The sequence below is a fragment of the Linepithema humile genome, chromosome 6 (assembly GCF_040581485.1).
Source record: "Linepithema humile isolate Giens D197 chromosome 6, Lhum_UNIL_v1.0, whole genome shotgun sequence".
Taxonomy (NCBI): Eukaryota; Metazoa; Arthropoda; class Insecta; order Hymenoptera; family Formicidae; genus Linepithema; species Linepithema humile.
In genome coordinates, this window is record NC_090133.1 from 9898008 (window position 1) to 9915055 (window position 17048).

At 31.1% G+C, this 17048-nt stretch overlaps 2 protein-coding genes across 3 annotated transcripts; both read right to left on the reverse strand.

The window, feature by feature from the left end:
* Positions 1 to 1042: 1042 nt before the first annotated feature.
* On the reverse strand, positions 1043 to 7901 carry LOC137000362 (uncharacterized). 2 transcript variants are annotated; one of them, XM_067356654.1, is made up of 5 exons: positions 7664 to 7901; positions 7119 to 7269; positions 2864 to 6940; positions 2719 to 2779; positions 1043 to 2625 (listed from the first exon to the last, which is right to left on the reverse strand). In XM_067356654.1, exon 3 carries the CDS (start codon positions 4075 to 4077, stop codon positions 3082 to 3084), a length of 996 nt encoding a protein of 331 aa, XP_067212755.1. In that variant the 5' UTR covers positions 4078 to 6940; positions 7119 to 7269; positions 7664 to 7901; the 3' UTR covers positions 1043 to 2625; positions 2719 to 2779; positions 2864 to 3081. The 2 variants fall into 2 exon arrangements, with proteins under 2 accessions (XP_067212755.1, XP_067212754.1); XM_067356653.1 differs by having other exon boundaries at positions 7119 to 7901.
* Positions 7902 to 9229: 1328 nt separating this feature from the next.
* LOC137000364 (cytochrome P450 6k1-like) lies at positions 9230 to 16610 on the reverse strand. Its single transcript, XM_067356656.1, has 5 exons — positions 15722 to 16610; positions 15383 to 15607; positions 14873 to 15147; positions 14325 to 14505; positions 9230 to 10969 (listed from the first exon to the last, which is right to left on the reverse strand). The coding sequence occupies exons 1-5, from the start codon at positions 16353 to 16355 to the stop codon at positions 10806 to 10808; spliced, it is 1479 nt and encodes a 492-aa protein (XP_067212757.1). The 5' UTR covers positions 16356 to 16610; the 3' UTR covers positions 9230 to 10805.
* Positions 16611 to 17048: the final 438 nt, after the last annotated feature.

Sequence of the window (17048 nt, forward strand, 5' to 3'; positions counted from 1 at the left end):
ATATAATCTGATACATGTGTAGAATTATTTACAACGATTGCACTTTTAGCGTTTGTTATATTGTTCTCAATATTGTTGTTGCAATTAATTGCAACACAGTTTTCCTTATTTGTTTCTGCTGCATTGGAAATTATAGAATTTGTAATTATCTTCTCAGCATTCTCTACAAATAATATTTCAATAATTATTCTGTGTCTGTATGTGCGCATACATATATTTTAAATTAACATTTATATTTAAAATCTATAGTAATAAACTCTACAGTTGCAATCACATACATTAAAAAATCCTCTCTAGTATTACAAAATATTAATTAATATTAAATTTGATGCTAACAAATTTTTAATAACAATAATTTAATAACTTAATAACTAGAAATAAAATATATCAGTTTTTGCCTTTATCTTTAGTTGTAAGTAAAGATGACTCATGATGCATTAACTGTAAAGTACGATGCAATATAATTTTAGGCACATCAGCATCCATCGACTTTTTAATAGCATTAAGAGCATTAAAACTTTCTGTAATATAGATATATAGGAATTAATTAGATATATAAGCACATTGTTACTTTTAAATAAAGAAATATTTTTTTTTTCCAAATAAATACTTGATAATGTAATATATCTTAACACATATTGAACATTTTGGTTCGCATGTTTCCTAAATCTGTCTAAATATGTCTAATTATTCAATACATTTATATAGGAAACGTATATGCACTGTAAAAAATTTTCATGTAAAATTACAACTATTATAGTGGGTAATATTGAGACCAACTATTAAAGGTGTATATTTACAAGTATTAATAAATTTACATCTTGTAGATAAAATTATTATCTTATATGGTAAGTAAGTAGTTTGCACAAGTAAGTTTACATTTAAAAGTAGACTTCTAGAAATGTTTTTGTAATAATATATTTTGTATATATATTTGTACAATTTCATATATTAAATTTACATTTGATGTGTAAATGTATAAAATCTTTTGTGTAATAATAATTTATATACTTGTATAATTGCAAAACAAAATATGAAATTTACTATTATAACGTAAATTTACGAAATAATTTTATAATATTACTATGAATATTTTAAAAATTACGTTCTTTTACATTAAAAAAGTTATATTTTATTGAAATTTATATCAATTTTATTGTATAATAGTATTGTAATATATTGTAATGTTATGTTGTAATGTTTAAAATTTTTAATCTTACAGATATTAAAAATATTTTACCAAATATCTGTTAACAATTGTATTGTCGCAATTTAGTACTTCTGCAAATTTGAACCATAAGACTGAACAAAAAATGGATAATTATCTCATTCCAAAAGTAAATTTTGCATTTTATTTGATTTTTGTTTACAGAGATAATAGTGCTATATTGCGACAATAAAATTGTTAAGAGATATTCTGTAAGTAAAAAATATTTTTAATATCTATGAGATTAAAAATTTTAATAACATGTAATACACGCTCAACCTTCAAAAATTTAGAAAAATATATCTTTAGTATAATATCTGTTTTTTGTGCTCTAATTATAACTTATTGATATAAGATTATACATATAAACAAAAAATAAGTAGTAAAAAGTAAATTTATTTTTTAAAATTATTTATTTTTAATTATTACATATGTATGCACCAGTGCCGGATCTACACATAAGCTAGATAAGCTACAGCTTAGGGCCTTACATTATAAAGGGGCCTTCTTAGTATAGAAAAGATTTAAAAAAATGTATTTTTTGTTAATAAGATGGGGGCCTCCTTAAGATCATAGCTTAGGGGTCACAAAATCGTACATTCGACCCTGGTATGCACCATTAATAATTTTATACAATGTTAATAATATTATAATTATTGTTATAACTGGCACATAATACATATATTTTTGTATTATATACTATATATATTACTTATATATTTGTTTAATATACTTGTTTTAATATTATTATATTAACATAATGCTATTGAAACTGTTAATACTACTGATATACGTATATAATAAATAATACGTACATAATAAAATCTAGAAAGAAATCTTAGAAAGAAATTAACTCAAATTAACTTAAACTATTTAATATTGCAAATTCAATTTTCATAAACTTAATTTTTTAATTTTTAACTTAACGCAAATAGATATCTTTGCATGTACACATTTGCATTTTTTAAAACCATATTATTACATATACCTAACATATGTATAGAGAGAGAGAGAGAGAGAGAGAGAGAGAGAGAGAGAGAGAGAGAGAGAGAGAGAGAGAGACAGGGAGAAAATCTATCTTATAAATATACATATGTCAAACAATATTAGTTGGCACATTTATGAAATATTTTCCTTGTCTACATCTCTCTCTTTAACATCTACATCTCTTAATTTGTTAAAAAGTGAAAGCACTTTATATTTAGTTGTGTTCTTACGTGATTTTGTGCCACAATCTGGATAAATATTTAAAAAATATTTTTGCATGAATTCTAAAGTACATGCACATTACATAGGATATTCCATATTGAAGATGTAGTATGAAGACATTAACATTTCTAGAGCTTCATAAAAACAATATGTCCTGTCAATTTGTGTTGCTTCTATAAATAAATAGAACATTCGGCGTTCCGTATCATCTGTAACACACAATCAATCACGTACACATATAAAAATGTGACTGTAACTAAAAATTTTTAAACTAAGAATTATAAGATAAAATAACATATTACCTATGATTACAATGCATGGTGCAGCAATAGGTGCTTCTATTTCTTTCAAGGTTGTCCCCTCCTAAACAATAAATTAGTTTACACTTATAAAGTCATATAATATAATTAACAAAGTTATATATATATATGTTTTAATGAGACTTACAAGATATGTTTTACATAATATATAAAAGTCTTCTTTAAAATGCTTCATAATAATTTTGATTAATTTAAGCTCTGTTAGCTCAGTTGAATTAATGATTTCTTTATAGTTTTTTAGACGTCCATAAGTAATTATTTTTTCCTGTTTCTTCAACATTTGTTCTTTCATACAGTAATAGAGTGTCCCATTAATTTGTGGTAATGCCAGAATATATATTTTTTTTATAGAAGTATTGGCCATGAATTTTTAATATCTTTTATCGTAGGTGATTTATGGACGTCATTAAGAAACAATCTTTGTGCAGGAAATGTTATTTCAAGATATGAATAAATTTTCTTTTGAGTCTCAGGATTATTTTCTAGAGCATCTTGAAAGGTTACTTCTCGTAAAAATTCAGTTTTTTCTTCTATAGTATTTTCTGTTTCTGATTCAACATAATTGTCAGGCTGCCAATTGCTGCATCCAGCTTTAGCAAATAAAACTTTTCGTTGTTTTTTTAATGGTATGTTTAAACTACGGCTTAAAGATCTTTTCATGTGTGGTCTATTAAGATAGCAATTTCTATCACGAAGTTTTAAGTATAATGTATAACTTCCATCTCCAAAACTTTTACCTTCTTTATCCATATCCTTGAATGTTTGAGGATACTTTTCGATGACCTTTTTAGCTGTTATTTTGAATGCCTTGGATGGAATGAATTCTTGCACATTCCTCATCTCGGATACTATACGATTTACAACAGCATGTATTATATATTTGTTGCGATTTCCTGCTTCTAATTCTTTAAGCACTGTAAATTCCAAATTGTGCCAAGGTATACGAAAGCTTGTCCAAACGTCATCATTATTCAATTGTACATTATGTGATACAGTTTTTGGCGATGAAAGATGTCGTGTACTTGATGAGGATGAAAAAGTAGACATGGAATCTACACTTAGGGTATCGCAGGATGCCATATTGTGTAATTCTGTTTCATTTTGAGGTAACCAAAATTCTTCTGCTTGCAATAACATAAAAGTTTCGCCAGAACAAAACTTTAAAACATCATTATCGTCAATATTTGTACCATCTTTTTCCATAACAAGAGTTGAACCGTTAATATCAAGCTTGCTGTTACTTTTTGCAATAAGTTCAGATAACATAGTATCAGATTGATTGATTACTAATGAGATTTTTTGTTTTCTATTAGCCGACCAAACTTTGAACAAATAAAACATCTACACAACAGAAAACATATACATATGTTATACATAATACTAAAAATAATAAACAATAAGTATTACTAAAATATTACTTACATAATACTTTATAATCTTATAGATCAAGAGGTGCGTACTTGAAAATATAAACGGCAATGGAATTTAACTGAGTTTCAAGGATAGGATGTGGGGCAAGTAAAACAGAGTACGGAAATAAAGAGATTTTGTCGATTTTATGTTCATGACTTTCTTTAACTTCGAATTGCTCGTATACTCCAAAATCAGGATTATATACAATTTTTATTGTGGTACCCAGAAAATATACATCTGTATAAGAATTATTTATTAAAAAATATTTGATTTTGCATATGATAAAGTAATCGTAACAGTCTTTTCCTACGCAGATACACATATTTGTTTTATATGTAATGCCTTTGAAAGTAATTTGAGAAGCTATATATTTAAAATGTTCATTCTTTTTATCATAAAAATAATCCTTTATAACGGAGGAAATATTGTTATTAAAATTTTCCGGAACATATTCTTCTGCACTATCTGCTATTACTAAAGAACAGTATGTACTTTTTGGAAGTTGACTTTGTAAAAGTTGATGTTTATATGTTAACATTTTTGTTATATTCTTATAATTTTGCAACTGTTTAATGATGTTTTTAAAATATTTGTGTTTACTTTCAAATCTTAATGTCCACAAGTGTTTAAGTGGACCAAATAATGCAATTAAAAAAGGATAGTGAGAAATATAATGGTGCTTTGGTCTAAATTTTATGTTTGGAAAACATTTGACTCTTAGCAATAAATATTCATTGATTTTTTCTTGCAATAAGGCAACTTGATCAAACGATAATGCACAAGCAAAACTCAAGGAACAAATTTCTCGAAGAAGCAGTATTAATAACCAAATATCATTTTCAGTATTTTTAATTGAATCAAAGATAGCTAAAGGAAGTATCAATAATAATCTGTTAATTTGACTTGCAGTACCTGCAATTTTGACCGAATCTTTTATGAATGGAATGTTGTTGTATTTATTTTCATTTATAAATTTAATTTTTCGCAATCAAGAATTTAAAAAGTTATAATTAAACCATCCTTCTTTAATAAAATATTTAATACAATACATAAGATCGTAAGGAATAATACCTTCTAATAGATCATGAGCTATGCAGGGTGGTAATCCCGGATTGCATACATGAAAATGATTGAGTTTATTCAAAGGTGAATCTTGCTTTATACCTTTTACGATTTTCATAGTTTGTTCCGCTTGTTTCACATATAAATTGTAATTGTCGGGATTTCTATTTATATTTTTACATACATATGTTAATTGTAATTGACTTTGAGTTATGTCACAAAAACGGCAAAAATATTCTGAGGAATTAAAATTTTCTGTAAAGCCACCTATTTGATGACTTCCTAAATTGTCACCTAACACAGCTACTATAGTACCAATGAAATTAATTGGTTTATTTGCAACAGAAATAACTATTCCATTTTTCTCTAAATTTTTTAAATCATTTATTAAAGGTTCCATAACCTTCTTCCAACCAAAATACGTGATATATTTTTCATAACACAGAAAAACAAGCTGTATATGTTCAACTTTTGACCTCAGGTAAGAAGGTATATTTTCAAGGATCATATATAGACCGACGAGTTTAAACTTTTTTTTTTATGTACCTAGTGGATTGCATATTTCAAATGCATCTTAATATAATATAATTTTTAATATATTTTTATTTCCATGAAAGAAATTATTATTTTTTATTATATTACCACTTTGTATATCGGATAACACATTATTATTACAGGAATTATTGTAAGAATTATTATAAGAATTTAAGCAAAACTGTAGAATATTTGGATTAGTTATTAATACTTCTAAAGTTTTTAAAATTGGGATGTAATGGTAATAGCAGTGTTCGTGATTGTTATTAAATCCTAAATTTATTTGTACGGGCATTACAATGTGAAAATGTTTTTGAAAATAAATATTTCTTGAGTAAGTACTTCTAAGACAACCATTTACAGGACTATAAATGTTTGAAAGAAAATCATGGCTACTTTGAAACATATCAGTGATTCTTTTTTTAATGTCATTTTGTAAATCACTATTATTTAAAGTAGTGACAAAGTGCTGCTGAGAAAGTTCGATCATGGATGATATCCCATCTACTATAGCTTGTAAAGTATGTTCTGTCAAAAAATATTTTGTAATTAAATTTAAATATAATTGTAAAATAGCTCTTACATAATCTACTGGAATATCATTGGAAAACTGATTCAAAGCAATACAATTATCACCAGTATCAATACAATTATCATTAATATTACAATCTAATTCGTTATGAGCATCATCAACAATATTTAATTGCTTACACAAATTCATATTTGAGTGATGTCTACACATGTGTACTGACTGTTTTAAAAAGTGTTTTATCAAAACAAGCTGGGTATCCACAATATATACCAATTTTATTTTGCCTTACGTGACGATATAAGTGTCTATTAAAATCTCTTCTACTTGTGAAACAGACATTACAATCTTTTTCTTTACAACGATAAATTACATCTATTTGTTTATTGCAATTTGTAGTGTGCCATCTAAGAATATGTTTTTTAAAGTTAAAATATCTGTTAAATTGTTTTTCGCAACCTCTAAAAAAACAAGTTATTTGTAAATGAGGCATGTTTTTATGCAAGATCTGATGCTTATTGTACAAAAGAATAGAAGGAAACGTGAAATTACACATTTGACATTTTAACATTTTTTTATTTTTAGGCTAGAACAAAAAAAACTTTAAAGTTGTGTAGAAGTAAAAGGGGGAAAAAAAGAAATTGCCGTGTTTAATCCAAAGGATAACTGTAAAAAAAATTATTATATATAATCACGAAAAAAATAATAAAATTAAATAAAAGATAATAAAATTTGATCTGAATGTCGGTTTCACACATCGATATAAGTATTCATCGATTCACATTGATTGTTTTAATATATGTATTTATAAAATAAGTAAATTTTTATATATGTATATACTTACTTTTCTTTCGAGAAACTCGTGTGGACTTTCTTTCGAGCTTTCTTAATAACCTTTTTTTTTTTTTAATTTCGATTAGTGTCGGTATCAAAAATTTGCCTTATATTATGCGTAGAAATTGGTCTTATAAACTTTTCCTTTCAAATCTCTTGACCTTTTCAAAATAATAAAGTTTATACACGATTAATTACATGTGTGTTTATGTGGTGTGTGATATTGTCAATTGTTTTTATATATTGTAAGATTCTAATTGTTCTTAATCGCACGGTGTCAGGATAGGAAGCGGTAAGGTACCAGATAACAAACTGTCGAAAAGTTTCTAAGTCCACTCAGCCTTTTATTGGAGATCACGATTATAAATTAAAATGTTACTTGTTCGAGCCTTCGCGGAGATCTCTTTCGGAGCAATTCTTTACGTACGAGCTCAGCTCGTATTACAGTGTTGCCACATCTCGGGCACTTATATTTAGTGTCTATCCAATAGGTGGCAGGAGCAGGTCTTATATTTTAATGAAATTTCTTACAATATGTACATACTTACTACTTACTTTTCTTTCGAGAACTTTTGAATGAACTTGCTTGTGCAGGCTTGTCATACATTCACTAATATCACACATTCACTAATGCAGAACGTGGAAGGCCGTAACAAAGAGATGAGCCAGAAACTAATCACATTAGCATACAGTAACCGTAGCATGTATGTAGACAACACGTAGTTGCGTGTGGCATCCCTTCCACATGCTACTGAGTCCGTTTTGGTCCGTTTCTAGCACCACTGCATGGGAACCAATCACAACATAGGCGCGAAATACAGAGGCGCCATAGTTTTACGACGTTGATACCATCGTAAGACACGCAAGTCATTTTTACAATATTAATTTACGTAAAATGCAGCTATAATGTGTGAAATTATTATATGCTGCGTAATATTATCACATATGCTATGTGATGTTACAAAAAATTGTACATTTACATAAAATCTATAAATTATACTTTTAATCTTGTAATTTTTCGTCAAATATAAAGAATTATTTATACAATAAAAAGTAAAAAAAATAATTTTTGTAAAAATACATGAATTTATACATTTCCGTTATTAATAAAGTAATTGTTACACTCATTATATGTGTAATTTTACATACTTTTTTTACAGTGTAGTGTACGAATTCAACAAAGTTTACAAAGCAATTTTTTAGTATTAGGACCTTGAATAAGTTCTCGCTGTTTTTTTTGTTAAAAAAAAACATTAATTTAAAATATAAGGCTTACAATAACTTTACTCAAAGTATTGTCCATCATTAGAGACCACTTTCTCCCATCTTTCTGGCAGTAATTGAATCCCCCGTCGAAAAAACGATTCATCTTTTGACGCAATCCATGAATCGACCCATTTTTCGGTTTCTTCGAAAGAATGGAAGCGCTGCTCGCTCAAACCATGCGCCATCGACCGAAACAAGTGGTAATCCGAGGGGGCTATGTCCGGTGAATACGGCGGGTGAGGTAGAACTTCCCATTGAAGCGTTTCCAGGTAAGTTTTGACTGGTTTTGCCACATGTGGCCGAGCATTGTCATGTAACAAAATGACTTTGTCGTGTCTCTGCCCGTATAGTGGCCGCTTTTCTTTTAGAGCTCGACTCAAACGCATCATCTGAAGTCGATAGCGAGCTCCCGTGATAGTTTCATTAGGTTTAAGCAGCTCATAATAAATTACGCCCTGCTGATCCCACCAAATGCAGAGCAGAAGTTTCGAACCATGGATATTCGGCTTTGCCGACAATGTTGATGCATAGCCGGGCTTACCCCACGATTTTCTACGCTTAGGATCGTAGTGTATCCACTTTTCATCTCCAGTGATGATACGGTGCAGAAAACCTTTTCTTTTATGCCGTTGAAGCAGCAATTCACACATGAGAAAACGTCGTTCAACGTCTCTCGGCTTCAACTCATACGGCACCCAATGTCCTTGCTTTTGGATCATTCCTAACGCTTTTAAACGTTTTGAAACTGTTGACGCATCTACTTGCAATGTTTTCCCGAGCTCTACTAGCGTCTGACATGGATCTAGATCAAGCAATGCCTCCAATTCTTCGTCTTCAAACTTTGTCGGTGCTCCAGAACGTTCTTTATCTTCAAGGTCAAAGTCATTATTTTTAAAGCGCCTAAACCAGTCTCTGCATGTCGTATTCGACAGAGCATTGTCACCATATGTTTCAACAAGAATTCTGTGTGCTTCAGCTGCAGATTTCTTTTGAATAAAGCAGTGCAATAAAATTCCCCGCAAAAACACTTTATTTGGCACAAAAGTAGACATTTTCGCAATAGGTAATTAAACACGTGGTTGACACTGTGGTAAACTGTATCTACTAGAATTTGAGGTTACATATAGTACTACTTAGCTGATGCGTTTCCGTACGAAATTCCATGCACAGAGTGCCGCTACGCCATCTTTTAAGAAACAGCGAGAACTTATTCAAGGACCTAATATATTGTGTTTTGTTATTATCTAAAATATTAATACATATGCAATAAAATTTTGTATGCAATTGTTAATAGTTCTAACATATTTTGTTAACATATCTTATTATTAAATTTATAAATATAAATCATTTAAAATAAATTATTAAAAATATATATGTTTAAGAACTTTTTTCTTTTATTTCCAGTGATTTTTTCTATAATTGCACATGATGGACCAATGATGATGAAAAACGAATTGTTCTTGATGCTTTTGGATATTAAAAAAAAATGACATAAAGTTACCTACAATTTAAATTGCTGATCTTAAAAAAACATCCTCGCATTAAAAGAACGAAATATGGCAGTTAAAATAGATACATAATTAAAAAGATAATTTAACAGTATATTAATAGAATATAAATATTTTATTGCATGGCACACACACACACACACACACACACACACACACACACACACACACACACATATCGCATGTACCATGCAATATAATACACATATCGAAAATGGATATAACATTTCGAGTGTCTTATCAGTTTCTAATAAGTCATATATGCGTAATAATACTGTACTTATATTATAATAATAATTATATACAAGTGTTCGAAATAATCAAACCATGTAAGTTAGTAGGGGTTAGTTAAACCAAGTAAGAAAGTCCTCTACCATTTTGTGAGTTTTGCAATAAATGAGAAATTAATTTTAAAAATTAATTGATTTATGCAAGTATATAATAAATAATAAGGGCGGCAAAAAGCGCTTATTAGTTACGTTACGTAATCGTTAAGATGCGAAGGTTATGCACAATTTGTGTGAAGTTGTTGACATTCGTAAAACGCTTTTCTAAACCTTTTATCGTGCGTGTCCAGTAATCAAGTAACAATAGCCTGTCTCTGTTCGCTGTTATTATGCGATTGAATTTTATGTGTAAATTGGACACAATTTGGCGTAAGCTTTAGAAAAACCGCAAGATACATCGCATACTAATGTAAACCGTTGACACGAAGATATAAGAGTTTATCGAAAAATTTATCGAGAAATTTATCAGCTTATCATTGAATAAAGTAGTCGTTTGACTCATGCATAGTATGATAACATTCACATTGCAGAATTATGCACTAACAATGTGCCGATGACAGGAAGTGTTAAATAAATAATCGTAACATAAATACTTCTCTCGAAATAGGTTTTATTTTGACAGACTTGATAATCGCGTTATCGGACAATCTTCTTGAAGTATAAGTTTATCCCGTTGGCCGCTGCCGTGAAGGTCGATCGCGGATCCAGAACGCTCTTGTGCTCCTGGGTTTGCCAGATTTCGTAATTGTGTAGAAGCAACGCTAAGACAATTTTAACGTGTAACTGACCCACCTTCATTCCTGCGAATTAATAAAGATCAAGTTAAAACATCCGCTATTGATTGATAATAACTGAAGTATTAAGTAACAATTATCAAATTTTTGTAGAAATGCTTTTCGTGATAGCGTCTTATCAGTAAGCAGCAAACAAGTGAAATTCTTGAGTTGTGCAATAAGTAATTTCGGGATTTTTCCATTAAATCTGTCTATTTTTTTTTGCCAGGCAAAGTGAAGTTTGATTAACATGTAAATGAGATGTTCGTTTGCCGAAGTTGTGTAATTAAGATTTGTCTGCATCGATTTTCTCAGTGTAAAAAAATGATATCATCTATTGCAAATTCGAAATTACTTATAAAACCCAAGAATTAAAGCTCAAGTATATTTAACTCTATTCAACTGCCTTCCAAAAAATTTCAAATAAAAGAAAAAAACCTTTGAGAGAAGCGCTATTCAACTGAAAAATTGAAGTAAAAACAGTAGAGATAATTATAACTAATTAATGGAAGTTAAATTGTATGAAATTATTTTTTTCAAAAAAATATATGTATAATCAAACGAAAATGTAGATATAATCTTTCCTTTTTACCATAAATATAAGGTAAAAAGTGTACAGCGTGGTTCGCCAAAAACTTTAGAGAAGTTTTATGAAAGATTTTAATTTTTGCCTGCACCATTTTTTTTCTATCTTCAACAGAACAAGTGCTAGAACCCGACCGGGTTTCATAGACCACCCTGTATATTACGTTTCACCGATTATATCATCCGATTTATCGATTAACTTGCAATATAAATCTATTTGCTTTTATATGCAGATAATAATTAATTCTATCACGTTTTATCGATAATAATCAATTTTACAATACTTTATCGATAATTAATTCTATCGCGCTTTATCGATTTCAATGGCGATACGATCTCTACACTGAGAAAAATGGTTTTATTATATTAACAAAATTCTTCTGGTTGACCGTATTTTAGTCGAACGAAACAGAATTTCTGGTTATCGTCACAAAATTTTACACCTTATATCAACACCGTTTGGTTAACTTTACTATAAGGATTTGAATAAGTGTTTTCTTGTTGGATCTACAAAACTTCTTGTTATATTTACATAAATCGCAGTGCTCTGCAACAGTTTTGTCATCACTCACTAAACGGTTGATCAACTGTTCGCCGCATTCATTTGTTACACTGCTACTGCGCCCTCGCTACTCGCGGCGTGTATCGCGCGCATTAGATCTTTCGCGAAGCAATGGCGTTAAGCAGTCGGAACAGTCTCAACTGAGCTCGCTAAAGTTTTACATCGCGTCGTGGAATCCATTACGGAATATTAGTTAGGCCGATGGCAGAGAACGAGAAGTAAGCACTTATGTCTGTCGTAGACGTCTGTCGTGGACGTATGGTAAGGCAGAGAAAAACGTAAGTCGTGAAAGGTTATTGGATACGTGTGGAAACGACTACGACATACATAAGTTTTTACGTCTCGGTCTCTTCCATCAGCCTTACATCCGAAAAGTTTTATGATCACGTGGTGTTTTTTTTTTTTAATGAAATATATGTATACCAGTGATGTAATGTTTCCTACCGGGCTCGGGAGCCGGGAGCCCGGTAGGAAACATCACATCACTGAGTATACTTTAAACCAAAATATATTGTTAGTATTTTACAAAAACCACACCTATCCGAACTTGTTTTTTAACTACAAAGTTGTGTTAACCTAACAAAACGATATAGTAAAGTTAACAAGAAATTCTGGTAGAGTTTTGTAAATCTAACAACACAATGTGGTAAGGTTTACAAGAAATTCTGGTAGAGTTTTGTAAATCTAACAACACGATGTAGTAAGGTTTACAAGAAATTCTAATAGATTTAAACAAGATGAAATTTAACAGAATCTTCTGGTAATTCCAACAACAAATTTGTTTCGTCCATTTTTGAACAAACGTACTAGTAGAATCAACCAGAATTTCTTATAATACAACAAAACTTTTTTTCCAGTGTATTGATTTTATTTTTTCGACGATACGTAATAGACTTAAATTTTTAATCCATAAGACTAGTGATATTAATTCTACAGGCAATATTTTAAATAATAACTGCGATAACAATGGTTTTAAGACTTTTTTTACTATTCCGTACATTTCATCCTTCTACAAAGATTTTAACTCCATTGCCAGAAGCTCCGACCTAAAATTAGCCTTCTCGATTCTTAATAATTTGACTCATTTTATTGAGACTAGTAAAGACATTTTGAACAAATTTTTTCATTGTCAAGTCGTTTATATGATTGCGTGTCGTGATTGTGACAAAACGTACGTTGGACAAACCAAGAGACAACTTAATACCAGAATCAAGGAACATAGGAACGACATAAATAAAAAGAGTGGTTCCCCTTCCGTCATTTCTACACATAAGATTGAGTCCTCTCACGAGTTTGACTGGGAGAATGTAAAAATATTGGACGGTGAACCTTCTTATGCTAAAAAAATGATTTCAGAAATGGTTTTTATTAAGAGACAACGTGCAGGCTTGAATAATCAGAATGACACTGAAAGGTTACTCGATGCTTATCTCCCTATTATTAATCTGTTTCCTTCATTATAATTTTATTACTTCTCTCTCCCACACTAACATTTTTACCCCCTCCATTCTACATATGCCTCCCTTCTTCTACTCCTTGCCTTTCCGTCCTCCCCTCCCTTCTTTTCATTCTCTTTACTTTCACCTTAATTTGGTTCACTCTTTTATAATCATTAAGATTTTGACCATTATTTAAGATGGACCTAAGTGCTTCTCTTCTATCTTACTATTGAGGGGTTGTTCTTTTCGCCTACACTATGATTTTATCACAAGTATGTAACATTATTTTAACTCTGTTTTCGACTAGCGATTTTAATATAATAGGAATTCTTATTTGTTTTCTTTTGATCTGATTACAGTCTTAATGTCGTTTGATTTCGAACGTTACGGCTGTTCTTCTATGGATTTTTCCGATAAACTGTAACATGTTCTCACTTCTTTATAATTAATGCGTTGCGCCTTTCTGTTATTTTTATTATTTATATTGATAAGGGCTTGATGACAAGCCGAAACGTTTATGATTATGTAAATTAAGTAATAAATTATTGCACGATCATCTTGCTTTTTGGCTCTTTATGCTCTTTTTTAATAATTCTGAATTTCTGTTCTAAATAAATTCGATATCAATTTCAATAAAGTCACGATAATTCATCACAGTCTTTATCTTTCCTTACGTTTTTTCTTTTTTATATGCTACTACTTTTTTGTTATAATAATAACAAAATTTTGTTGTGTACTTTTTACAAGAATTGTAGAACAGAATAAATTACTACTATAATGCAAATATACTACTTACCTATGCACATCCTGGGACCTAATCCGAACGGTAGGTAAACGCTCGTGTCGCGGTTATTCTCAGCGAATCTGTCAGGGTTGAATACTTCCGGCGCATGCCAAAACTTCGGATCTTCACCGAGTCCGTACAGAGAAATAAATACCGGTGTTCCTTTCTCGATAATGATATCGGTGCCAGAAATCTGAAACACATACACATTTACACCTTTTTCGATATTCTAATAAATTATTAGAGTGAACAAAAGAGTTTATTTCTAAGAGAGTAAACTTTATGAACAAGATTATTTTGTAATAAATAATCTCTGTTAAGTCTTTGACAGTATTCAACTTCTAAACGTATAAGTTTTAAAAAATTATACTTCTCTACTATCTTAAATAATTTTATATCAAAGTTTGCAATGATTTAGAGTTTTGAAGAAGGACATTTCGAGAAAAGTTTTTTGTTTGACATTTGCGCGAGTCAACAGCATTAGTTCGAAAGGACTTTGAATCTTGACTTAAATATTTCAGAAGAGAAAGATGTCTAAAGGTATGACATTTCGGACTTACTCTGTAATCCTGACGAGTGTATCTGTCTATGATGGGCACTGGTGGATGCAGCCTGAGAGCTTCGGCTATTACTTGATCAAGATACTTCATATCGTTGAACGTTTCATACGACCAGCCGTGCTTGGCGATTGCTTGATTGATGTCCTGCCTGGCTAAGTCTTGACACTCTGGATAATTCGCTAGTTCCATCAGGGTGAAGGACATGCAGGTACCGCTCGTTTCGAAGCCGGAAATGAAAGTGCCGGACTGATGCAGCAGATTTTCACCTTCAAATTCTGCAGTAAACATCAGCCGATTGTAATTTTTATATTATCTCTTGATTTATTTAACTGCAGTAAAATACACGGTAAAAAAAAGATCATAAAAATTATCAGAGGAAGGTCGTACAAAAAATAGAAAACGGAAATCGTAAAAGATTATACTAAAAACGTATAATAATAATATTCCGCTAACTATTGCCGAGATACAAAGAAATAAATAATAAAAAATTGAAAGCACAAATTTACTCACTGTAAACAGGATTCTGTTCGCCGTACTTGAGTTGGAGCAACGAGTCGATGAAGTCGCCTCGTTTCTCGCCGGTTTTCTCGCGATTCTCCATCGCGCTCCAGAAAACCTTACGCACGAAGGAGAAGTCGAAAAGTATCTTCGCCCCGATCAGCTCCACCAGCTCGGGCATGAAGAACACCGTCACCAGAGCGATCATCCTCTTGAACGAGCGAAAGTATTTGTAAACTGCAAAATTATTGCGCATGTAGCGGTAAAGTTGCATCGCAGTTAATGACACAACAGCCGTCTCTATCGATTGCTCTGTCGCGCATTCAGCCGTTTAATTCACAAAACTAATACCTTCGGACGAGAACTCCGTGTTCGGATGGTGAAAGGTGTCCATTTTCGTGCCGAGAGCGACGGACGCGATCAAATCGGTCGTGTACTTGTAACTGAGCTCCTGCACGTCCACGAGCTTCGCATTGCCGCGGACCGCTGGCTGCTTCTCCAGATACTCCATCATCGGCGTGCCGATCTCCATCATCAGCGGGAACATCTGCCTCAGCTTGTTCCTCATCAGCGTGGGCGCGATCTTGGTGCGCAGGTACTTCCATACCGGGTTTTTCACGCCGAACAGATTTCTCATACCGATGCTGTCCTTCTGATTGGGGCCAGCAAAGTGGCGATCGGAGAAGTTCTTGAAGTCGCGGATCATAAACTGCCTGATGACGTCCGGGTCGCGCAACAGCAGACACGGCTTGTGGAAGATGTAAAAGCCGACGTAAGCCGTGTCCGCCCGAGCGGCTTTGTACAGCTGACCGATATGCCATCCCGGCGCAGAGCGGAAGAGTATGGCGTCCTTGAAGTTGCCGAAGATCAGATCGCCCTCGAGGGACTCGACGCCGCGTTTTTTCCAGTAATTGAGCTTGCCTCTGCATGAGTATAAAGTGAAGTGTATATTTGAAACACTGAACACAGGTGTGTTTAGTTGCATTACGACTACTTTTTCTTGTTCTGTTCCTTTTTACCCAAATTTCACAGTTGAAATGCAGATAATAATTAATTTTATCATGTTTATCGACAATAATCAATTCTGCAACGCTTTGTCGATAATTAATAATCGATTTCAATGGCGAGATACGATCTCTACCCTGATGGAAATATTTTGCTGAAAGTATTACAAAATCAATGAAAAGTTAAAGTTTTTAAAAAATTACTGAATATATTTCAAAATAAATCATAATTTTTCGTATAAAAATTTAATGTAATGCTATGAAATATAAGGAAAGTTAAAATATACTGCTGAAAAGTAATAAAAGAGTTTTGGAATATTAGACATTATGAAATTTACTGAATTAAATTGGAAACTGTTACTTTTTAATGAAAAATTGCTAAAATATTTATGAAATTAATTAATGGGGTCAATTGAGAGAAATTTCCAAATACATTTCAGCAAAATTTCGTTATATTTTCAGAAAAATATTTCCATCAGGGTAGAGAGTAAAAATGAATTTGATGTAAAATATGCACTTAGAAATACAATTTGAATCTAGCAGACTTCTATAACTTATTGTAATATCATAAATTATATTTTATATGTTATATTATATATTAATAACTTTAATTATTATTGAATATTATTTCTCTACTTTGCTAACCTGGCGTATATCAAGAAAAGTATTACTGC